This window comes from Protopterus annectens, chromosome 5.part0 (genome assembly GCF_019279795.1).
Source record: "Protopterus annectens isolate FY-2018-M chromosome 5.part0, PAN1.0, whole genome shotgun sequence".
In the NCBI taxonomy this organism is placed as follows: Eukaryota; Metazoa; Chordata; order Ceratodontiformes; family Protopteridae; genus Protopterus; species Protopterus annectens.
The window spans coordinates 482,957,647-482,983,979 of NC_056735.1; the positions used below are offsets into that span (position 1 = coordinate 482,957,647).

Sequence of the window (26,333 nt, forward strand, 5' to 3'; positions counted from 1 at the left end):
ATCACGCTCAAACTTCTTTACTCTCCAAAGTTGAACATCCCCAATGATTTTGCCAACAGCAGAAAAAATGCTGACAAAGTTCTCCTTATACTGTTCAAAGTCTCCATGGATAATTTTCTCCAAGTCCGTAGCCTCGTGAATTAATACGTCAATCGTCTTCTGGTTGTGTTTAATTAAAACCTCCAACAGTTCACAACCCTGATGATCAAATAATTCGATTAATTTTGTGTGTAGAGGAGAGCTCAATAAAAGACCGTTAGGATATTTCCAATGCCATAAACCCTTGGGAATTCTTTGCACTGTGATACTTTCCATAAAATAACAATTTTCAATATGTAACTTTCTAATTTTAAGTAGTTTGTCTTTTAAACATTCAATGGATTCACGCAAAGTATGGCTACCCCTTGGAACATCATGTTGGAAACCAATATTCTGCTGAAACCACTCAGATAACTTGACGGGTCACTCACACAATACCAATCTTTAAGCTTCAGATGTAACAGCAAAATCAGTAACTGATGTATTAGAGGTGACCCTGTTGTTATGAATTTGTGTTTCTTGTAAATGTAAGCAATACAATCTGTGATCCATCTAGCCAATGTTACTTTGGTCACTGGATTTCCCAGTCTCATGTCTGAAAAGGATACAAATAGTTGGTCAGATTTCCTGATACTTTTTTGTATAAGAAGGTAAAAATGTAATTGCCTGTGAACATCTAATAAGTGTAAGAAATAAACTGCTGTAACGTCAAGCAAAAACTTTATTAAAGCAAAGCTTTTGGGTAACGACCATTTCTCAATGCTAATAAGTGTAACAGGTATTCATCTTTATTTTAAATTCTGGAAAGAACTCTGGTAAATTAATGGATTAACTGATATTGTTATCAGACACTATTTTGGATAAAAAGGATGGGTTAGTACGTAATGAAACCCTGTCTTTATGAAAGGTCAAATATCGTGGTTTAGATGACAAAGCTTGAATCTCTGAAATTCTTCTTGCAGATGTTATGGCTACAAAAAATATAGTTTTCCAAGAAATTAACTTAAAATCACATGTAGGTGCTGGTTCAAATAGGTACTGTATAATTTCTTACAGCACCAAATTCAGGTCCCAAGGAGGAGTAGGGTCTTTATAAGGGGGTTTAAGTATAACAGTTCCCTTTAGAAAAGCTTTACAGAGTTTGTGTGAAGCAACTGAAGATCCCTGATATCCAGTGTGAAAATTGGAAATTGCAACAAGCTGAACCCTTATTGTAGAAGAAGCTGCTCCTTAGTTAAACAATTGGGCTAAGAATTCAAGGGATCCTATGAATCGGAGCTAAGAATGGGTCCAAGTCATTCTGTTGTGCCCAGTAAACAAATATCTTCCATTTACTGGAGTATAGTTTATGTGTAGATGAAAACAAGGCTACCAAATCGCTGGACGTCAGAAAAGCACAAAACACTTTGTCATTAGCTTTCATCCACTTTAATGATCGTGAACTTCATCAGAATGATCATCTACCCCAACAAACATCTTTTTATCACTTATTACATAGTCACATGTTACAAATCAATTAACATTTAAAATGGCAATGCTAAAAATTATAATACACAAATCTGTAACTTCTATACACATCTATGTGTATATGAATGTGCATGTATATATATATATATATATATATATATATATATATATATATATATATATATATATATACACTTAATGAACTTTAAATGTTTATGTTTTTGTCCCATATTGTAAAAAATAAACATAATAGGGACTAAATTAATTATAAAAAACACTTCAAATTGACTACTTCATTTAAACCTAGTTTTATGTCACATTATGACAACTTTTGCTTGTCATAATTGTAGACAATGTAGATTTGTTAGCAATTTATCTTCCATTTATTTCAAACATATAAATAGAACAGTTTGGACAAAGAGTTTTTTTGATTGTAATAGCAGTATGTTGGTGTATGTGGCACAGTGCCTTACATGCACAAGTTTTTATATAGGGAAAACCACAAGATGTTTTAAAAGAAGAATATATGAACATCAGTTAGCCATAAAGAAGGGAGATGAAAAAAATGCATTAGCTAGACATTCAAAAGAATGTAGATCTTTTAAAAAGTTTACATTTTCTGTTCTTGACAATATAGACATTGAAGAATTTTCTGGTGATGTTAAAACCAGATTAGAATGTAAAGAAAGTATTTGGCAGATTAGGTTGGGGGGTGACATAAAACCAGGTTTAAATGAAGTAGTCACTTTGAAGTGTTTTTTTATAATTAATGTAGTCCCTATTATGTTTATTTTTTACAATATGGGACAAAAACTTTTAAAGTTCATTAAGTATATATACATATATATTTATATATATATATATATATATATATATATATATATATATACACATGCACATTCATATACACATAGATGTGTATAGAATTTACAAATTTGTGTATTATAACTTTTAGCATTGCCATTTTAAATGTTAATTGATTTGTAACATGTGACTATGTAATAAGTGATAAAAAGATGTTTGTTGGGGTAGATGATCATTCTGATGAAGTTCACGATCATTAAAGTGGATGAAAGCTAATGACGAAGTGTTTTGTGCTTTTCTGACGTTCAGCGATTTGGTAGCGTTGTTTTTGTCTTTAAGACTACTTTCCTGTGGTTATCTAGTTCTTATGTGTAGATGACTTATGAGAAAACAAGAGTATGTGATGGACTGGAGAAGAGAGCAATGGTTGTCTGGCTATTAATGTATTTGGAGAAGCTAAGCAATTATCTTGAGGTTTGGCATGTCTGGGTGAATCATGCCTGTTTGGTGAGATAGGAGAGTTGGATCCAGAATCCATGGCTGTGTCAGTAAATGAGGTCAAAGGAAGGGAAGCCAAATCTGCCAAAACCAGTATGGTGCAACAAGGACTACTTTGCTCTTCAACCTCCTTGCATTCTGTAGAAATTTGAGGATTAACACAGCTGGGGAAAAGGCACAAAGGAGACTGGGGGTCCAATCATGAAGAAGAGCATCCCTTGGGAATTTCTCTCTTGGGGGGAAACAGGGCAAAATAGCTGCTGCACTTGTTTAGGGGACAGGCAAAAAGATCACAGCAAGGCTGGCCCCATTTATGGAATATCCTTTCTGCCACTAACCGACTGAGGGACTACTAAGAATGCATAAGGATGCATCTGCTCAATTTGTCTGCTACCACAGTGGACTTCCCTAGAATGTGCAATGCAGTGAGAAAATGGTTGGATGAGATCACCCATTGCCACACCCTGAGTGCTTCTCAGCACAAGGGATACAATTTGGTTCCTCCTTGTTTGTTGATGCACCAGACTACAGACATGTTGTCTGTTTGAACTGCAATTGTCCCCAAGGGGAGAGCATCCTGGCAGGCCCCTAATGCTAGTGTCATTGCTCTCATCTCTAGGGCATTGTCTCTTGCAAATAATGTTGATTCTTATCTGGGCCGACACTGGTTGGTGGTGAATGGACCATTGTGATGTAAGAAGCCACTGCAAAATTCATATGTGAAGCTTCACCAGCGGAACAAGTGTTCTTGCCACCACCATAGATCCTACAGTCTGAAGCACCAGACATTCAGAGACCTTTGTACTGCCGATAATCTTTCTAACTGGTGATCTGATAGTTTTTACTCTTGTAGATGGAAGAGAAGATATTGTTTTGCTTGTGTTTAGATTTGCCCCTATAAATTCTAAACATTGAGTAGGTTCCAGAAAAAAATTCTCATAATTTGTAGTCATTCCCAGATTGAAACATGTTTGGATAACATAGTCTTTTGCTTTTAGTAGTAGATGCCTGGTCGTGGGGGATATGAACCAGTTATCCAAATATGGAAACACCCGGAATCCTTGCAGTTTCAAGTGAGCTGCTACTGCTGCCATACACTTGGTGAACACTCAGGGTGGTCTGTAGTGAGGCCAAAGGGCAGAACCCTGAATTGATAATGGCTGGCTTCCAGCCAGAAGCGTAGGTGCATTATGGATCATCTGTCCATTTTTATGTGGTAGTACACATCCTAAAGGTTTATAGAGCACATCCAGCCATCCTTTCCAAGAACAGAAGTATGGACTGAACAGCGACTCCCCCGAAACTTGCTGCAATGAACTTATTTGCTTAATTTGCTGAGATCCACAACTGGTCTCCAGTCCCCTGTCTTTTTTGGTACTAAAACAAACCTTGAGTAAGTTCTGGATTCTCTCTAGCCTGGGGGGACCTCTTGGATGACTCTTCTCTTTAGCAGCCTTTGAACCTGAATAGCTGCCTGATCCCTCTAACTAGGTGGAACATCAGGTATTTGTTTGCTTTGGGGAGGTGGAAGAAAAAGGGATATTAAGTAGCCTCTGGAAATGTTCCTCTGCACCCATGTATCGGATGTTACTTCTAGCCAGGCTCTCTGGTGCAGGGACAATTGACCCCCGAATGCCTCCAGCATATGACAATCGGGCCTCCTTTTAGGAGAGCTGGAAGGGCCTACCAAGGAAAATATCTCTAGACCCTTGATTCTGTGGTCCTCCTCTGCCGCAAGGGTGGCTTCTTCCATTTGAGTTCCCCCCCTCTGCCTTTAAGGGAACTACTGCCACATGTGTTCTGAAAAGATCCCTGTGATTTCTTAAGCCACATCTTTCCACTATTTCTCTGATTCCTGGAGTAAGGCCTCTGAGAAATTGAAAAACACACGCCCAAAGCAGATAGAGTCTTTCCATCCTTCTCACACCTGGACAAAGTATCTTTTACTTTTGGGACGAACAAGGAGGTGCCATCAAAGGCAGCATTGATAAACAGAGACTTGAAAGGCTCCACAAAGTCACAGAAATGCATCCAGGCATGTCTACTTATAGATATGCCTGAACCCGCTGCTCTACTAGTTCCTTCAGCTACATGCAAAATGAGCCTCATGGAAGAGTTGGATATAGACTGTAGGGTGGTCAGCTGAGAAGCAACTGAAAGGGTATTTGAAAACTCATTTATCAAATCCTTTTGTAATCTCATAAAATGTGAAAGATAATTCAGGGATCTTAGAGTGAAGATCACTGAGGAATAAATACACGTCCCAAATATATCCATCATCCCAGACTCCTTGTTAGGAGGATGGATAGAAGAACTTCCTCGGCTAGTTCTTTCTTGGTGGCTGCTGCCACAACCATGGCATCTACCAGTATGCCCTTAGTCCAGAATTTTTTGTCTGGGGCTGTAATAATTTTATCAAGTCTCCAAGGGATAGGTTCAATGGTGTCTGGGGAGTTCCATGCCCACCAAGAGATCAACTCAATGAGCTTATCGGTGGGTGGAGTAACCCAGGAGGCAGATGGATGGGCACCAAACACTGTCAGGAGACTCCTCAGATGAAGGATTGCTGGATTTCCAGCCATCCCTCTGTTTCAAGATCTCTGGATTTCCAGCCATCCCTCTGTTTCAAGATCTCCAAGATGTCTCCAAAGGAGACATCATCAGGAGGTGACCTTGAAGATCTTTTGCCCTCATCAAAGTCTGTGTCCTCAGTGATGGATTTTTCAGTTGAGTGCAGGTGTTTCCTCTTACACATCCTCTTCTTAGGGAATTCCTCCATGGAGTACTCCAGGGAGGTATCAGAAGAGGTAAGGGAACTCTGTTGGAAAGCAGGGGTTTTGCTCTCTGCTGTCCCAGTGAAAGCTCCAAGTGAAAAGCCATGTGCAGAGTTACCAAAGGTAAGGGTTGTGGATCTGAGGGGTAGATGCTGTCTGAGCTGCTGAGATAGACATGGCTCTTTCCAGAGCTTCAAAGGCTGATTGTCCCCTAGAAGGAAAGGACCCCAGATCCAAGACAGGATGTCTCTGGGTTGTAGTTCCCTCCCACTCAGAAGACAAACTTCCTGGAGTTGAAGCAGAAGCCAAGCTGTTCCAAGCTGAGGCTCTGAGGCACAGAGACGGCTCCAAAAACCTCGGAGCTGAATCTGTCACCTCGGAGCCGACAAGGCCACTATGGCTCAGAAAGGACTCTGGCTCTGACTGGGTCGAAGAACGCAGAGCAAACATCGGATCTAAGGAAAGGGAGATCCTCGGATCAGATACAGCAAAGCCGGGTGGTTCGGGTCAGATGGCTCTGATACTTCAAAGTAAGTCAGAGTAGGAAGAAGCAGAGGGTAGCTGATGTAAGGAACTCTTAACCTGATGGAGTAGAGGCCAAAGGAGCCTCTGACAAACTCTGTGCCCAGACAGTCTTCTTCACTAGTCTCTCCACATCTTCTTCTTCAGTGAGATTCCTGGAAGAGTGAGTTGACATGGCAGATGGAGATTTTGGTCTCTCCAAGAAAGGAAACGGAACCCTGGAAGGAACCAGGTCAAAAGAAGGTGAATATTGAGTCTTTGGAAGGTATTGAGTCTTAGTCGTACTTGCTATGGGATCCACCAGAATCAGATCCAAAGAGTCCATCTTCTTGGATTAAGACAGATCCGAAGTAGACGGATCCAAAGGTCTAATTTTTTTTACTTTCAGATCCAACAAAGTTGTTGGATAAGATGTCTTGGCCTTAATAGCCCGATCTGACAGAGAGGTTGGCACCAAGACAGGTCTTTTTCTTCCTTTGTCCGAAACCTTTGAAGACAATGAAGAAGCAGGGCTAGACTGCCCAGATTTGTCTTTAGATTTTTGTTTAATTGAAGCTCTAAAAATTGTCTCGTCGAAGAAGGAAGGCAAAAGACTCTTCAAGATAAGTTTATTCTTGCATTCAACATATGCTCTGTGGCTGAATGCGTGACAAACAGCACAGTCCTCCTGAAGGTGAAGGGCCCTGAGGCAATAAACACAGAGTATGCGAGTCACTAAACAGAATTTGTGACTGAATTTCTCACATTTCTTAAAGCCAGCCAGCTTATCTTTATCAGTCACTATACACAAGAAAAGGTACAATAGGATGAGAGAGAGAAAATTCTACTTTTTTTTGTTTAACAATAACACAAAATCAGAAACTAGAGACGAATACCAACAACGGTAAGTAAAGATTTACACTGAAAAGTGTAGGAAAGAAGATACTAATGATAGTATCTCAAGGTACTTTCGTACAGAGAAGAAAGGGAAAAGAAAAAAAAGGATAAACTGTAAACCAAAACTGTTCTGTAAGGTAAGGGAAGAAAAAACAAAATGAGTTAAGGTACATTATTTGAAGAAAGTTAGTAAAAGACAACAAAATATTGAAAAATAAACTTATCTGCATGAGAGCTACTGGAGAACCACGTCTTTTGCAAACTGGTAAATGAGATATGAGGTAACTTAGAATGGTGCATTATGGGTAAGGGAACAGCTCGAGAGCTTTTTGGTTGCCACGAGCTACTGCAATGGCCGAGTCAGATCTGAGGATCAGATTTGAACCCACAGGTTTGAGGACAGAATGAAAATTGATAACATCAGATCAGAATATACTTCCACTTATGCGCCTGGTAGTTACATATTGTACAAGTAAAAGTGGAAGAGAAGAAAATTCTACTACAAGATCTGTCCAATAACTTTCCTTTCTTGTCCGCAGGAGAGGAGTTGGTATATTGGTATTAACTAATTGCTTGTTCCCAGCTTAGATATTGCAAATGGATCTGATCTAACATGAGAAAACAAAATCTGTTAGCTTGAGGTTCTTCATGCAGTTTATCTGCCTTTTTGACAAGTGAAGGTTGAGAGTCAAGATTATTAAAGGCAGCATTAAACACATCTTCCAAGGCTGGAAAAATGGGAGGGAATAGGTGTAGAATATATTATATTCACTTGTAACATACCATAACATGTCCTCATTTCAGGGGGAAAATCTACTGAAAATAGTCTGAGAGAAAGAAAATTCCTTCAAAGGAGGTGGAGAGGAACAAGTTTTCCTAGAAGCAGAGTTATGGGCATGTGAATCTACAGGAGCAGAAATCCTGTATCTGTCCATGTTAAAATGCTATGACAGATTTTCCTTAGGAATTTCTTTAGTGACATTATACTCAGGTAAGGAGTTCTAAGAACCAGGATTAACAGCCTGTAAAAATTGCCTGGCTAAAGTAAGATAATCATCTTTTATAACTGACATTATGTCTTCAGATGTACAGTGTCTAACTTTCTGTTTTTTCTTTTAGCTAAGACACTGACAGAAGACCAACTCTGAGATGGCAGCCCAGTCTTATCAAGATCTCTTTCCCTGGTTACCCTGAGAAGCATCCCACAAGGTATTTCTCAGACCCACAAAAGATGGTTTGCCCATGCTCACACTGAACATTGGAACAGCCAGAGAGGATGTGGCTGATCCCTGGTCCATGGTGACTGAAAGTACTACACCACAGGAACACAAAGAAGCAAGTGAGTTGTCTTAGGAACAACAGATGGCCAACTACATGTTCACTCACGAATGGGATAGGTAAGGCACTGACTGAGCCCTTGTTGGCAGTAGAGGCTCTTTATTATGTTTCTTTTTTTTAGGTACAGTGGGAGAAAAGCCAGCAGGACTGCAAAAAATATTAATGCTACAGCTGAGAAAGAGGTCTGAAAGCAGGTAAGAAGAGCTGGAAAGAGTCAATTGGAAGGTAAGTTGCCAAGCAAGTGTTTACAAGCAGTGCGCGAGCACACACACACACACACACACACACACACACACACACACACACACACACACACACACACACACACACGCACACGCACACGCACACGCACACACGCACACACGCACACACCTTCCCCACACAGCCCCCATTTAAGTGAAAATGTCATAAATGAAGCAGTAACACTCAATGCACGATGGAGCTAATTCCTGGTCTATGAAACCCGAAGACCAAGGTTATAGCCTGATGAAACAGACATCAGGACTGACAAGAACAACCCCAACAGTGACTCCATAAGCTAAGCCCCAGCCACTGTTGCTAAGACCTCATTTAACCAGAAGCCCAACAATGAGACAATCAACAGACAGGTTTGTCTCCCAGAGGCTGCCCCGTCTCTGGAATAGACTTCCCATACACGTCAAGCAAAGTACGTCGTTGACGTTCTTCAAGAGCAACATTGATGAGTAGATGGGCAACCACAAATTTCTCCTAGGAGTTCCATCTGTGTCCCTCATTGACAGGGTGACAGGTGCTGATTGTGGTTTCTTTTCTGGGGATAAACTCTTGGCTAGGCTTGTAAGGGCCCCAGAGCCATTAGCCTAGTAATCTCATATGATCCTATGATCCTAAAAGACTTGATCATTTATTGGAACAAAAGTGCTAAATAAAAGACTTTCCAGGCAAGAATTTCCTAGCATTATTACTATACAGTGTAGCCGTTTTCTTCTTGCAGGGATTAGAGCTGACGTGGAATAACGAGAACTGAGGCATGGAAGCAGCAAAACTTGGCATCAAAGAAGGGCCTCCCTCTATATGCCTCAATGCAAGAGAACACCTTGCGACACCATCTGCTAAGCAGCCACAGGAATAAGTTGTATAACAACCTCCAATCAAGCTCCACAGAAAAAAAAATGATGGGATTTGACTGATTTGATGGCAGAAGGCCTAGGAGAGAGAAGAATGTAATGCAATTTCACATTCTGATTTTTTTATTTTGTTTATTGGCTGGAGTAGAGCACTAATCCAGTGGACCATTTTCAGGATCAACCCAGGGAAACAATAAAGGAAATACACAGAATATTACAATAAAAAACAAGAATTACTTAGAATATAATTACTGTAAAATGTTCAGTGAAAAAATTACCAAATAAAATAAATTGAAGTGAGACATTACATGCAAACCATCAACTTCTAAAACATAGCTATATATAAAAAAGGGAAAGCAGACGGAAGAGAAAGAAAAATAAAGGTGAGGACAGTTCATAGGATCATAGGAGGTTACTAGGCTAATGGTCCAGGGGCCCTTACAAGCCTAGCCAAGAGTTTAACCTCCAAAAGAAACCTCAGTCAGCACTTGTCACCCCTGTCAGCGAGGGACACAGGTGGAACCCCTGAGACAAATTTGTGGTTTCCCATCCACTCATCAAGGTTTCGCTTGAAGGGGGTCAGCAAGTACTTAATTTGACATGTATGGGAAGTCTGTTCCAGAGACCAGGCAGCCTCTGGGAGACAAACCTGTCTCTCCAGCAGGTTTTGTTGATGTTGCATATTAGATTCAGGCCTTTTGAGCGGGTAATGCACGAGGAGCTAGACTTATGGATATGGAGCATCTCTAGTAGGGCAGGGTCCAAGATTGCCTTGAAGGCAAGACACAAATCATCTCTGAGCAACCTGACCTGTACGATACTGAGTAGAGTGATAGTGATTTGAGATGTGTTGGAGGCCAAGGTTTCTCTTTGTGAGGTATTTCTGTGGCCTTTACAGTTGGCTAGAGTTGGGGACAGAAGAGTAATTGATGTTAAATAAGCTTCAGTGAGAAAAAGAATAACTAGGATGGATGCTTAGTTCTGAGGAAGGCATGTGGAATGGCTTAAGTGATTGTGCAACTCTGGATTTGCACACTTACCATTCTCCTGCACTTGGTTGGTGAAGAGTCTGAAGGAAATCACACTGACAACCTACAGAACTCCAAGGAAAAAGCAAAATCTTAATAACATGGAGGCTATGTCCCCCATTATTCCAGGACTGCAGCCTTGGACACACAGCACATTCCCGTATAAATTGCTCTATTGGACTCAATCCTGGAGCTGGCAATTACAGTCTTTGGAGTACAAAATGAACTATATTATGGCAAAATGCATGAACTGGAATAGATTTTTATTGTAAAATCTAACTTTGAGCTACAAAGAAATCACAAAAGTACTGACTGGAAAACATATCCCATACAGCTTCCCTTACTCACCTAATCCAAGCTCATATCATCTGGTACTCAGTGATATATGTAGTCTGAGGCTATAGGATGGATGGTGACTACACTCGGAATTGTGTTTTGTTTTTGTTTTTTTTTTATATACAAGCTTAGAAATCAAAATCTAAGTGTAATCCTGTTTTCTAAACATAGAATGTACGGAAACATCACACTCTGCACAACTGTCTCTACATCCATCTTTCTGATGGATAGTAACAGCCATTAAAGCAAGCTCTAACTAACAAACACCCTTTAAAATAATCTCTAAGGCACAATACTTCATGAGATACATTTGGGTTGCTTGGCTAGGCTTATAAAGGCCCCAGTGTTCGTTAGCCTAGTGTGCACCTATAAACATATGAATTTAAGAACAAGATTTAAATTACAACTGGTACATTTCCGAACACAATCATGTATTTGTTTACTTTTGTTTTTGTAATATGGTTTTCTTCCTTTTCTTGTTTCTATATTGTTTTGAGATTAGAATCATGCAGGTTGTGCCTACAGTTGTTCAGTGGCAATTAGTCCACTACCTGGTAAACACACTTAAATAAAGACATAAACATGTAGAAGTTTCCATTCCTTTGTTTCAGTTATATCAAAACCATTCAGCTCCAGTCTAATTTTTAAAGTACAAATATGTCTCCTGGAATGTATTAAAATAAATGTGACTTCAACAGGTATTACTGTACAGTGGTACCAGACAGAATTCAATACCTGAAAATAAGCATGGTTTTGTCCATTGTTTCGAAGTATAGCTGTCTTCACAGTGAGCAGGTTCAGAGGAGCTGCAGCAAAGAACACTCGCTGCTCCAAAAATTGAACATTACAGGGAGGAACCTGAAAAAAAAATCATTACAAACGAGTGTTTAGATAAGATGACTGATAGTTACTTGCCAATTAAGTTTATGCTAATTAATTAATGAATAACTACATTTTATGAGCCACATTCTTTTAAACTAAATTATCAAGCTAAAACATTTATACATATACAGCTGGTTCTAAACTCTGAAAGAAAAACACAAACATAAGAATAATAGGCTTAAGCTTTTTGAAAACGTACATATAAAGAATGCTGGATGATATGCACAATACGGGAACACATTTTCTGTACTGTTGTATGTGGATAGACAGGATGGGCTATGGAATAAAATGAATATAATGAAAAATGCACAATTTACTGCAGTGAATATGTTTATTCTAATGTTTGCACCAGAAACATAATTATGATAAAGAAAAGCAGAATTATATTTCAATTTTGACAAATGCCAGGCAATGATAAAGCCCTGCAATGCTCTATTAAAAAACAGTGCTGGTGAGCAAACATTTCCTACTCACATAAAATAATACAGGATCATAGGAGATTACTAGGTTATTGGCTCTAAGGCCTCTACAAGCCTTGCCATGTTATACACTTGTTCCCTTATGGACTGATATATATAAATATATATATATATAAAATAGGTTCGCTATATAGAATCAAACTCTTCCTCACTCCACTAGCTAGGACGCACCTAATCTCTACTCTACTCTATGCCTCACCTATATTTACCAATCTCTCTAAAAATAACCTCAATAAACTAGTAACATCCTATAATAATATTGCTAGATTTGCTACAGGATCCCCCTTCAGAACCCATCACTGCCTGAACCTAAAACAACTAGGATGGCTCGAACTCCCTAACCACCTCAAACTCCAACAGCTTACTATAGTGCACAAGACCCTTTACCAACCTAACAAAACCCCAATACTTACCAGTCTCATTATACCATACAATAACCTGAGACACCTACACTCTTCAAACAAACTTTTGATCAATACTACTAAAACTAACAATGTAGCAGGTGATTCACTGTTCTCCAATGCTGTTGGAAAAATATGGAATAAACTACCCACTGAGATCACATCTCTCACGTCTCTCCCACTGTTTAAAAAGAATCTAAAACTGTATTTCAATAATCACTGGCTATGCTCTTGTACTAACCCAGACTAACCCTGTCTCCTGTTTCTTTTCTCTTTTTCTTTCTCTTCTCTTTTCATTTCTACTCTCCCTATAACACTAATACCTTTCTCTACTCACCTTAAAGCATTTTTAGCAAACTTTAAGTTATATTTATTATAATTACTATGTATGACGTTACTATGTATGGTTTTACCTGTTTCATGCTACTATAATCATTGTTTAACAATTATATAAACCTGTAATAAATACTGGAGCTTTTCTCCCCGGGCCTCTACTGAAAATGGACATATATCCAGCTAGACTAGCCCGGTCAACAAATGTAAAATAAAATAAATATATATAAATATATATATATATATATATATATATATATATATATATATATATATATATATATATGTTTATGTGTGAATCTCAGATCAGCACCAGCTGCTCATGTCTTAGAGAGACATAGGTGAAACCCCCTGTGTAAATTTACAGTTTCCCATCCAGTTGTTCAGGTTACACTTAAACAGAGTCATTGAGGAGCTCTGTTTTACATAAATTGGGATTTTGTTCCAGAGGAGTGGCAACCTCTGGGAGACATATCTGTCTCTCCAGCACATCCTGTTCCTCTGTAGGCCAGGCACAAGTCGCCCCTAAGCAGTCTAAACAATAATAAGTAAAATGATAGGGCCTTCAATCTGTTCATGTAGGTCATGTGTTGTAGGCCCTGAATTTTCTTGGTGAGAAACCTCTGTGGTATCTCCAGTTGTTGCAGCGGTCTGGTGAGGCACATGCAGAAGGAAGCATTGTACTCTATTATTGGTCTGATGAGAGCAAAGTACAGGGGAGTTATAACCTCCATAGCTTTGGATGCTATACCCTTGCTTATGAGGTGTGCAACATAGGCGGCCTTCCTTACTACTGTGGACACCTGGGTTCACAGGTGTTTACAAGGCTAATGACCACAAGGGCCTTTTTAAGCCAAGCCATGCATCCCAAATCTCTGACAAGTTCTGATACCCTTGATAAGTGTAAGCATGGGCCTGGGAGATAAACCACTTACAGGTTACCTATGTCCATTAAAATTATAGGTGCCAAACCAGGGATGAATTTTCGGTTTTTTATCCAATTGTCCAAGTTGCACTTGAATTGGTTTAGGGAGGAACTCTGCTTCACATGGATGGGGGTTCTGTTCCTTAGACGGGTACCTATCTCTCCAGTAGGTCCTATTTATATCACAGGCAAGGTTTAAGTCTTTAGAATGGGTAATTCTGGTGCTGTTTGTTTTGTGGATATGCAAGAGGTCCATCAGAGTGAGGTCTGACAATGACCTGTATGCCAGACATAGATCTCCCCTCAAAAGCTTGTAGGAGACAGAATACAGGGATAGGGCCTTGAGGCGGTCTGCATAAAACATATTACTTACGCTCTGTAGTCTTTTAGTGAGGAACCTCTGTGGACGTTCCAGTTGTTGGATATGCTTGGTTAGGTACATACCAAAGGGGGCAATGTACACAATGACAGATCTGATGAATGCCGAATGCAGTGGAACAATGTTCCTTGGACTTAGATGGTATACCTTTGTTTATAAGTTGTGCAACATAGAATGATTTCCTCACCACTTTAGACACATGACGATCAATGGCTAGATTACTATGCATGTCCCTAAGTCCCCAACTACTGGGTCTACTCTAAGGGGTGTGTTGCAATATGACAGTTATTAGGAATGGATGACTTCCCAAAGGATACTATTATGCATTTCTTGGCATTTAGTGTTAGTCCATGGCTCTGACACCAGTTGTTTGTCTGTGTCAGCCCCTCCTGTAGAAAATTTGTGTCAGTGTGAAATTCAATGACAGCTCCAAATTTGCAATCATCTGCAAATTTAATCAGCCAGAGACCAATGACATTGGCCTTGACTTCTGAGAAGTAAATGCCAAAAAGGAGAGGTCCAAAGACTGATCCCTGAGGGACTCCTCTTGTGACTGGCCTCTTTGTAGAGGTGGATTTCCCAATTCTAACTTCCTGGGGCCTGTCTGTAAGCCAGTTGGCTATCCACCTTTGTGATATATGGGTTTGTACCTAAGCTCTTGAGTTGATCATCAATGCCTGAGTGGGGTATTGTGTTAAATGCCTTGGCCAGATCAAGGTAGGCAGTGTGAATGATTTTGCCGTCATCGATTGCTTTGGTGACCTTCTCAAAGAAGTCCACCAGGTAGGGTAGGCATGACCTGCCCTTGACGAATCCAAACTGGATTGGGTCCAGTGTCTGGAGATTTACTATATCTCTCTTGATCATCTCCATGACAGTTCTTTCCATGGCTGTACATAAAAGACTAGTGAGATGTATGGGTCTGTAGTTTCCAGGGTCTGTAGATGGCATACCTTTGTGCAGAGGGATGACTGTTTCTTTTCTCCATTCATGAGGCATGAAGCCTGTTTGGAGGCTACAGTTAGATAGTATTTCCAGAAGCCGTGACGGGTCATGTTTCATGCTATTTAGAAGGCATCCTGGGATACTGTCTGGACTCACTGATGCAGTGTTCTTGGTCTTAGAGAGAGCATTAAGGACCCGTTCCCTAGTGACAGTAGGGGGAGTTATATTTGATATTTCCTAAGGGAAGGTTGAGAAGGAGAGAAGAGTAAAGTTGGAGCTGAATTTATCAGCCAGGAGGTTTGCTATATCTTCTGGCTCAGTATTGGTGGCTCCATTTTCAATTAACTCTGCACACAATTGTGTATTGCCTTTGAGGTTGGGGACATAGCTAATGAATGTTTTGTGGTTGTTGTTGGCCTAGGAGGCCAAACTTACCTTAAATTTGACTTTGGTAGACTATTTGTCCTCTGAGTTGTTTGTTTAGTTTGATGAGAGTGCTTTTATCCTAATGGGTGCTGCACCTCCTAATTTTTGCCATGATTTTCTTCCTCCTGTTATACAGACGATTGATTTTGTGATTCCACCAGGATAGCTTGTTTTTTTGAGTTAGTTCTGTACTTCTTCCTGGTGGTTACAGCTATTAACATGCTAGTACAGGGTTTCTGTGAACAGTTCTGCATAGGCAGAAGTGTTCTCAGGGTAAATAAATGCTTAAATTCCTTTCCATGTATTCAAACCCTGCACCTACTGCACATAAGACCGTAACTCTAACCACATGTCTACATGGATATAATGATCAAAATTAAGGCTGCTATCAACTTGCATTCCTAAATATCTCACAATTGGGTTTGAACTTAGGGTGATATTATTAATGTTCTAATTAGCAGGGGTTCCTCCTTTGTCGAAGAGTATGATAATGCATCTTTTTGCGTTTAATTTAAGTTTGTGGCTTTGACACCAGTCATTTGTCTGTGTAAGCCCATTTTGTAATATGTTAACATCTTTTGGGGATTCAATGATTGCACCCAGTTTGCAGTCATAAGCAAACTACGTAAACCACAGGCAATCTATTTTTGCCTGAACTTCTGAAAAATAGATACCAAACAGTAGGGGGCCTAACACAGATTCTTGTGGAACACCACTGGTAACATGTCTGCTAGCAGAAGTGGCATCCCGAGTTTTGACTGTATGTGTTCTGTTTGTGAGTCAGTTAGCAACCCACCTAGTGACATAAGGGTTAATCCCCAGCTAGGTAAGTTTCTCAATGATGCCTGAGTGAGGAATTGATTCAAGGGCCTTGGCTAGATCATGTTAAGCAGTGTGAACTGCCTTCATCCAGGGCCTTGGTAACATTATTGAAGAAGTCCACCAGGTTTAGCAGGCAAGATCTGCCCTTACCTAAGCCAAACTGGGTCAGGTCAAGAGGTTGAAGGTCACCTATATCCTTGTTGATAACATCTATGATGATTCTCTCCATGGCCTTGCAGATAAAGATGGTTAGGCTTAGAGGACTATATTTCCCACGGTTGGGTGAGGGACTCCTTTTGTGGAAGGGAGATTGAAGAGCGTGCTCAGTGATTCTGCTAGCTCCTGTTTTACACCATTTAATAAGCAGCCTGGGATGTTGTCTGGTCCCTTACAGGGTGTGTTTTTGGCCTTGGAGAGTATGGCTATGTTCTGCTCTCTGGAAATACTAAGCAGAGGACTGGTGACAGGTTTGTTATGTGGTACGATTGGTGAGGACGGGGGTGAAGTTTTCACCAAACCTCTCCGCTAGTAGGTTGGTGATGTCTTCAGGTTCAGTATAAGTGGTACTGTCCACAGCTAGTTCAGCACAAAACTGGGCTTTCCCTTTTAGATTTCAGACATAGCTAAAGAATGCTTTGTGATTTACCTTAGCTAGGGATGCTAATTTAGTTTGATAATTAGATTTAGAGGACTTTACAAGATGTCTAATCTGCTTGCTTATGCTTTGGAGGGAATTCTTCCTTTGCTGGGACTGTTCCCTCTAGTTTTTTGACGGCAGTTTCTTTCTCTTATTGTATAAGCTATTTATGCTGGATGTCCACCAGGGTGGCTTATTTTTTGTAAGGATCTTGATTTGACCCATTCCAGTATGGCTAAGTCTATACATTCATATAGGTGTTTATACAGGACATTTGTGTACACCTCAGTATCAGGGTCGTTGCTGTTAGTGTTGGCGGGAGGTTTGAAACTACTGATGCCATCACTCAATAGGCTATAGTTAGCTTTGCAGAAATTGTTTACCTTTTTTTCTCCTGAGGCTGGGTCAGGTACAATCGTTACTTTGAATGAGATTGATTTATGATAGAACTTTACCAGGGAGGGCCCCACACATAGGGTGGTGTAGTGATCCCCCATGTTGATGAACACTATGTCAAGGATGTTAGAGCCCCTTGTGGGGGTGCTGATTATCTGCTCCACTGCATTTATGTTAACAAAGTCCTGGAAAGTTTGGGCGACTGCATTTGTGCTTATATATGTTACCCAATCAATGGAAGGATAGTTAAAATCACCCATGACCAGGTTATTTGGCAGTACTGAGAGTGACTCAAGTAGATCCAAGTAGGCTATGTGGTTTTCATGGTTCATGGTTCATGATGGGGGACCTATAGCTAACAATGATGTGGAGGGGGTCTTTCCTACATTTAGCTGAACTTGGAGTAACTCTAGTCAGTTGTACTATTTAACCAGTCTAGAGGTGTATATGTCTTTAATCTTTAATGTTTTGTTTTTTTCACATTCATCGTGTGGTCTAAATGTGTGGAAGTCAATGTAGCCCTGCATGACTAGGGTACTCTGAGGCCTTGAACCATGTCTCTGTGACTGGGCAGACATCAGCATCTTCCAGGGTGAGAAATGCCTCAACGGAGTGCAGTTTCTGGTTTAGATTCCTAGCATTAAGCATCATAACCCTGAGTTTGTTTCTGGAGGATATTTTTACAAAAGGAATTTTGTTCTTATGACATTGCCAAAAAAAGGCACTATGGAGGAGGCAAGTACCTTTGCCAGCAACCTAACTCCTAGAGATGACAGGTGAAGACCAGCTCTGGCAAAACAGCATGGTCTGTTGGCCATATCATCCCAAGCTGTCAGATACTGGATCCCCCTGGATTGATACCAGAAGATAAGTCAATCATTTTTGTTTGTATTGTGGTATCATCCTGGGTGAGGGAAAAAATACTGCTTAGGGCTAGGGACATATCTGCTTGGGACACATAATCTGAAGGCTCCATCATGTCTCTCCATACAGTCCAGTGAGGTACATCTCAAGTCATTCACTCCAATATGGACTATGAGAATCACAACAGTACTTGTTGATGACAGACTTGACAGCATGTATGATTTGGCAGATCCTGGCACCAGAAAGGTAGCTGGCAGTGACTTTATCCTTGCCCAACCTAGTGAGGGGGGCACTTATGTGTCTCACTATGGAGTCGCCTATGACCAACACATTTGGTTTAGATAAGTTTTGCCTTAGGGGTTTATTGAGTGAGACACTAAAGCGTGTGTTATTAAGTGTAGTGGGTGCTGTTGGGATCATATTGTGTGCAGAAGGCTTGTGCTTGACAGGTGTTTGCTGTTTTAGTATATTTCTAGTGAGTACCTCCGCGTACGTGGGTTTATGTGTTGTGTGCTTGGTATGTGTGGTAGATGGAGTGTGGGTGCTAATAACCTGCTTGGTATTTGGTTTGTTGTTACTTGACAGAGAGCACTGATTGCATATTCATAGTATAGATACATCTCTGACATACTGTATTTGCATGTTTTAGGAGTAGTAGGTTGTCTGTATATGTGAATAAACAATAAAAGCACTGAAAATAGAAGAGCCACAACTCTCTGGAAGTAAAGGCACAGCAATCTTTTAATACTTCCACGGCAAACAAAAACACACACAATAAAAATGGCAAAAAACATAGAATTAAACGCTTTAATGAATCACCGCATTTTTCATCCTACTGTTGACTTCATCTGATACTAAATCTAACACATCATTGTTTTCGTCTTTCGGCTTTTTCCGGTTAGGGGTCGCCACAGCGGAACTCCGGTCCGCTAATGATTGGCAGTAGATTTTTGATGAACGCAGAGGTACCAGCTCGACGTTCAACCTTCACCGAAGGCATGCCCTTTTACGCATGTCTTTCGAACGCCCACCCAACTGCGGGGAGGACATGCAGACTCCACACAGAAGGCACTCCCTGCACTCCAGCCAAGAATTGAATGGGAGAACCTCTTGCTTTGAGGCAACAACGCTACCGCTGTACCATCACGGATGTTAATTGACTTTTATACCTAAATTAGTTTAAACTATCCAATGACAGCAATGTCACACATCCGACCTATTCATTAAAATTCAATGAATAAACATAAGTAACATTTAAATACATATAAAATCTTACAATCCTCCCTCACCAAATGTTAAAACCCTGAACATTTCATATACGAACCTAAAGTTAAATATTTTATGTTTATAAATATCTTAAAACTTTACAAAACAAATTATTAAAACTTCCAAAATACTTTTAAAATACATTTTAATGGATTCACTTTATAATCTTGAAATACTGAAATCTCGAATTTCAGTATCTCGAGACTATAAAGCCAAAAATTCAAAATACTGAAACCCCAAAAGTGCGAAATTCAAAATCGTGACTTTTAAATACACCCTCCACCACACAAACACACACACATACTGTACACCTTCCTCCCCACACTACAACAAACAAAACACACAAAAACACAACACAAATACACGAACCTACCCCTACATATAAGCAGGGGGACAAGCCCCCCTGCACCCCCACATCCCCAACTTATATATACCAACTCTGAGGTCGCACTAAAAATACAAAGACACTAAACCCACCACTACATGCTCTACGTTCCCCTCACACAAACACACATCACATACGTACAAACACCACCCTTCTCAACACTTACACACTCACACTCTTACCTACATACAGTAACCTACACCTACAACTTTCCAACACACTAACATACACTAAAATCCTTACCCAAAACCCTTATAATATAAACACTTACTTGAATCTCCAGCTATCCATTAACAGAGTGCACCACCACAACCGCTGATGCAACATTTTCGGATTTGGTTATGTGGATTTTTGCATAACTGGTCTTTCAATACTTTAGTCTCGCGAAACTAAAATTCAAGATTTCAGTATTTCGAGATAGTGAAGTGCACCCATTTTAATACAAATCAGGAACATTCCTAAACCAATAGCACTATCCAGTGTACAAATGGAAAAATATTTAAAAATACTAAATAAAAAAATATATAAAAAATATGAAATGTATATAAAATGCTAATAGAAATATGTGAAATAAACATTGAAATAACTCTATAATCTTGCAGCTCTAAGTTTTAAAATGGGAGCCAGGTAAACTGCATAATTAATACCAGAGCATTTATTGACTTCTAACATTATCTGCCAATATAATTCCCTGTACTCAATTTTTGTTTCCCCACATGCCGCCCCTCATATCTTTTACAATTTCTTCTATTACAAAAACTTTGTACTTGGCTGAAGCACAAGATAAACTGTGTTTGTACAGGGCATTACTGTGATTTTTGTTCCGTACATCATCCATGCGTTACAAGTCTCACAGATTACAATATATACCACTCCATAGGTGTCACAACTATTGTGTGTTTTACCCACTATGTACCTATCTCCTAATTCAATATATAAGCTCTCCATATTAATGATATACAGACACTGGTTACACATTCCACACCTATATGTACCCCTCATCTTCCCAGATTTCTTATTATAACTATGAGATTCCAGTAAATCTTTAATATTCCTTCCTTTTCTAAATATAAATTTCAAGGGTCTCTTAAAATTTAGACTAAGATCTGATAAGCTTGCAAACTTTGCCTATTTTTTTTCAAACACTACTTACTGACCCTCTTAACAGGCACTGGACGATATAAAACCAAGCTAGGTGGGTGGCTTTGTCCACCCACACCCCCCAATGTGGGGGGGGCTGTGACCCCTGCAACCCCCCCTAACTATATATACTAACACCAGGGTCTCACTACAGTGGGGAAAAGCGCATATACACTGCCACTACTATTTTCAGTCAAATGAGTTTTCGGTCATTTGGTCTTGGTCAAATTAGTTTTCGGTCAAGTGAAGTGAATCCATATATATATCTATATCTATATATCTATATCTATATATCTATATATCTATATATCTATATATATATATATATACACACACACACATATATATATATATATATATATGTGTGTGTGTATATATATATATATATATATATATATATATATATATATATATATGTATGTATATATATATATATATATGTATATATACATATATATGTATATCTATCTTCTTCTTCTTCTTTTGGGTGCTCCCATTAGGGGTCACCACAGCGGATCATCTGTTTCAATTTCTTCCTGTCCTTTGCATCTTGCTCTGTCACACCAACCACCTGCATGTCCTCTCTCACCACATCCATAAACCTTATCTTAGGCCTTCCTCTTTTCCTGTTACCTGGCAGTTTCATCCTTAGCATCTTTTTCCCAATATACTCTGCATCCCTCCTCAGCACATGTCCAAACCAACGTAATCTTGCCTCTCTGGCTTTGTCTCCAAACCTTCCAACCTGAGCTGACCCTCTAATATACTTATTCGTAATCCTGTCCACCCTCGTCACACCCACTGCAAAATCTTAACATCTTTAACTCTGCCACGTCCAGCTCTGACTCTTGCCTTTTTGTCAATGCCACTGTCACCAACCCATATAACATAGCTGGTCTCACTACCCTCTTGCAGACCTTCCCTTTCACTCTTGCTGGTACTCATCTGTCACAAATCACTCCTGACACTCTTCTCCACCCACCCCATCCTGCCTGTACTCTCTTTTTCACCTCTCTTCCACACTCACACTCACCATTACTCTGAACTGTTGATCCCAAGTATTTAAACTCATCCACCTTCACCACCTCTACTCCCTGCATCCTCACCATTCCTCTAGCCTTCCTCTCATTCACACACATATATTCTGTCTTAGTCCTGCTGACCTTCATTCCTCTTCTCTCTAGAGCATATCTCCACCACTCCAGGGTCTCCTACACCTGTTCCCTACTCTCACTACAGACCACAATGTCACCTGCAAACATCATAGTCCATGGGGAATTCTGTCTGATCTCTTCTGTCAACCTGGCCATCAACACTGCAAATAAGAAAGGACTCAGAGCTGATCCTTGATGTAATTTCACCTCCACCTTAAACACATCCATCACTCCCACCGCAGACCTCACCACTGTAACACTACCATCGTACATATCCAGTACCACTCTTACATACTTCTCTGACACTCCCGCCTTCCTCATACAATACCACAACTCCTCTCTAGGCACCCTGTCATATGCTTTTTCTAAGTCCACAAAGACACAATGCAACTCCTTCTGACCTTCTCTGTACTTCTCCATCAACACTCTCAGAGCAAACATCGCATCTCTAGTGCTCTTTCCTGGCATGAAACCATACTGCTGATCACTAATCATCACCTCCCGTCATAACTTAGCTTCCACTACTCTTTCCCATAACTTCATGCTGTGACTGATCAATTTAATCCCTCTGTAGTTACTACAGCTTTGCACATCACCCTTATTCTTAAAAATCGGTACCAAAACACTTTTTCTCCATTCCGCAGGCATCCTCTCGCTTTCCAAGATTTCATTAAACAATCTAGTTAAAAACTCCACTACCATTTCACCTAAACACCTCCATGCTTCCAGAGGGATGTCATCTGGACCAACAGCCTTTCCATTCTTCATCCTCTTCATAGCTGTCCTTACTTCCTGCTTGCTAATCCATTGCACTTCCCGATTCATTATCACCACATCATCCAACCTTCTCTCTCTCTCATTCTCTTCATTCATCAGGCGCTCAAAGTACTCTTTCCATCTGCTCAACACACTCTCCTCGCTTGTGATTACATTTCCTTTATCACCCTTACCTGCTGCACATCTTTGCTAGCTCGGTCCCTCTGTGTAGCCAGTCAGTACAGGTCCTTTTCTCCCTCCTTAGTGCCCAGCCTTACACACAGGCACACACACACAGGCACGGGCACATACACACACACACACACACACACACACACACACACACACACACACACACACACACACACACACACACACACACACACACACACACACACACACACACACACACACACACACACACACACACACACACACACACTCCTTAAATTACCAGCATCTGTTATCAGGTACCAGACAGCTTGACCATTCTCAGTTGTGCAATAATGGCATTTGGCCAAAATGTAGATTCCTTGACAGAGATCACCGTAGTCTAGGCTTTAGCTATAGCCCAAGTTAAACAGGTGACAGAGCTGGTTATAAGCAGTGTAGATGTGCAGTGAGCAGAGCCCTCATGGGCTTGCCCTCCATCCACAAAAAGGTCTCTTTTAGACACTCCAGTGGCATTGAGGGATACAGCCTTGACTACAGCCCAGCTGACTCAGGTTTGATTAGTGGTTCAGGCAACTGACACAGCAGCAGGGGATGGTGTTCCCCACACAATCCATACTGGAGGCCATGGGCGTATGAAGAATGGGCCAAAGTTCTAAGAGGGATTAGTTTGGAGATATTGACTGACCTGCTGTACAGATGGGAGCTATAAGTTAGCATGTCTCCATTGCATGTCTGCCCTTCAGACAAAACCAAATATAGCAGGGAAGGAGAAAAAATGGGCTAGGGCATAAATAAAGAAATCTCCCAACAGATTGTGTGACAGCCAGACACCCTGGGATGTTCTAAAGCTACACAAAAGCCTCAGCCTTACAGAGAATGTTCCAAGGTGTGGAGAAGGCAAGTAGACCTGGCGATGGACATAGAGCACTGGGGTCAGATGCTGAAGGATAAAACAAGGGGAATAAAAAATATTAAAACTCTCTCTTTCGCAAACAGATCAAAAGTCATCTCTAACAATGGATGTGATTCAGAAAAATGCACTGACCTGCAGCACAACCCTTGCATGGTAAAAATCAGATATAGGAATTATCAATACATCCCTTAGAATGCAGTAGGGAGGTGAGGTTTCACAGACAACAGCCCAAAGCCAAACAAGCAATGAGGTGAAGGTCAAGGAACCATCAAACAGGTAAATGAGGCTGTAATTACTTGGCCCCATAGCTAGCTACAAGGTTATATTTAACAGGTAAGAACAGGATGACTCATCCCTTCACAAGTGATTCTGTCACACAGCCACTCCTTTTTTCCATATTTTTTCTTGGCTGTCAAAACTAACTTCAGTGTATGGTTAATCAAATATGCAGATGACTGCATACTTGACAGTACTGGCATTATCTCTGCTAATATCACTTCCCCTCAAACAGCACTTAGCATTAAACATGATCAGTTGAGTAGAAATTACCTTACCTTCAGTGTCAAAAAATGTAACATTCTGGCATTTAACAAAAAAATAAACATATGCACAAATGGTTCCCCTTCATAATATCAAATTACTGAATGCTCGAAATTCAGTAACTCGAAATCATAAAATCGAACCAACAAAAATCCCGAAACCCACAAGCACGAAAACAAAAAACCCCGAACATACAGAACACATACACCACACAACACGCACACCATACAACCCATATACTATAAACTACAAGCCCTACACAACATGTACGTGGGGGGGGGCTGCGCCCCACACCCCCTACTTATATATTTTAACTCTGAGATCGCACTAAAACACACAAAAAAAAAACACACCACACAAACATTTTAAACTGCCTCGCACACACACAAACACATCATGCATACATAGACACATCCAACACTCACACTCATACTCCCCACCTCCCTACCCTAATCAACACAAAACACACACATACACTCACTTACCTTCACTTCCGTAAAACATCCCAACTCACAACCTTCCCGTCCCGTAGCTGACATGCATAAGCATGAATTTGAGATATTTTAATTCGCGCAATGCAGATTCGAGCTTCTGCATTTTCGACTTTACAGTCTCGAGTTACTGAATTTCGAGCATTCAGTAATTCGGGATTGTGAAGGGGAACCACACAAACAAATAAAATATTACTGATAGGCAACAATTAAAAACTAACAAAAGAATACAAGACCTCGGAGTCCTGGTAGATGATGACCTTTGATCTCATGGGTGCTATCTTCAACAAGGCATATTAGCTGCCAGCCCAGTCCTGTATGAGGTTGAGAGCTTTGCCAGAGAAGTAATGTCTCCCTTTACAAAACCTATTATCAAAGCCAAAGGTAGATCATTCTATGCCCTGGCTAATGTCCTAGTTGATACCACTCACCTTGTGGACCAGAAAGCAAACAGCCTTCAATATAAGCTGAGAAGAAAAAACAAAGTTCACACAAAGCAAGGAGTTATTATATATTATAATGTTACAAAGACATGCATCTGGAGCATTTCTTCCTGGGCCTCCGATGAAAATTGGCTCATTCTTAGTCGGACTTTCCAGGTAAACAAATGTTAAATAAATAAATAAAATGTATCTGCAGAACAGTTTGTTATTTTACTAGTCCCTCAACATAAAAAAATTGGTTATGTAGATGTATAATTAAAATGGAGTATTAGCTCCTCAGTACAGGTCTAATCTAACAACCAGCACTACTAACTCAGTGACACAGCTGATTTCCAATACTTCTTGGAAAGTAAGGTGAGAGATGAACAGTTTGGACTCAAATCAGGATGTAGCATAACCTACCTGATATTGCAGTAAGACAGATAGTTGAGAAGATAGCTAGACATATGGAACTAGTCTAACTGGGCATTCCTAGATTAGGAGAAAGCATATCACGGGTCCCAACAAATCTGATCTGGGCAGTCCTGCAGTGTTTCAAAGTCCCAGAAACACCAGTGGAATTAGTGCAGGTTATGTACAAGGATCCAATGTCTCAAGTACAAACAGTGCTTGATCTCACAGAAGGAATTCCAGTGAGAGTAGGTGTGCATCAATGTTCAGAACTGAGCCCATTGCTATTCATACTGGTGATGGACTACATTAGCAAACAGGTCAGAGGGGACAGATCAACAAAATATCTGTATACAGCAATTTCTTTTGCATACAGCAGCAAAGTTGCTGTATGCAGACAATGT

General features: G+C 40.2%; 1 protein-coding gene across 1 annotated transcript in view; it reads right to left on the reverse strand.

Annotated features, from left to right (window-relative positions):
* The window catches only part of CFAP47 (cilia and flagella associated protein 47), a 7,413,452-nt gene that overhangs the window by 5,624,473 nt on the left and 1,762,646 nt on the right, over positions 1-26,333 (reverse strand). The window contains exon 16 of the mRNA XM_044071840.1: positions 11,524-11,646. Coding sequence (XP_043927775.1) covers positions 11,524-11,646 — 123 coding nt within the window. The remainder of the gene's footprint in view (positions 1-11,523; positions 11,647-26,333) is intronic.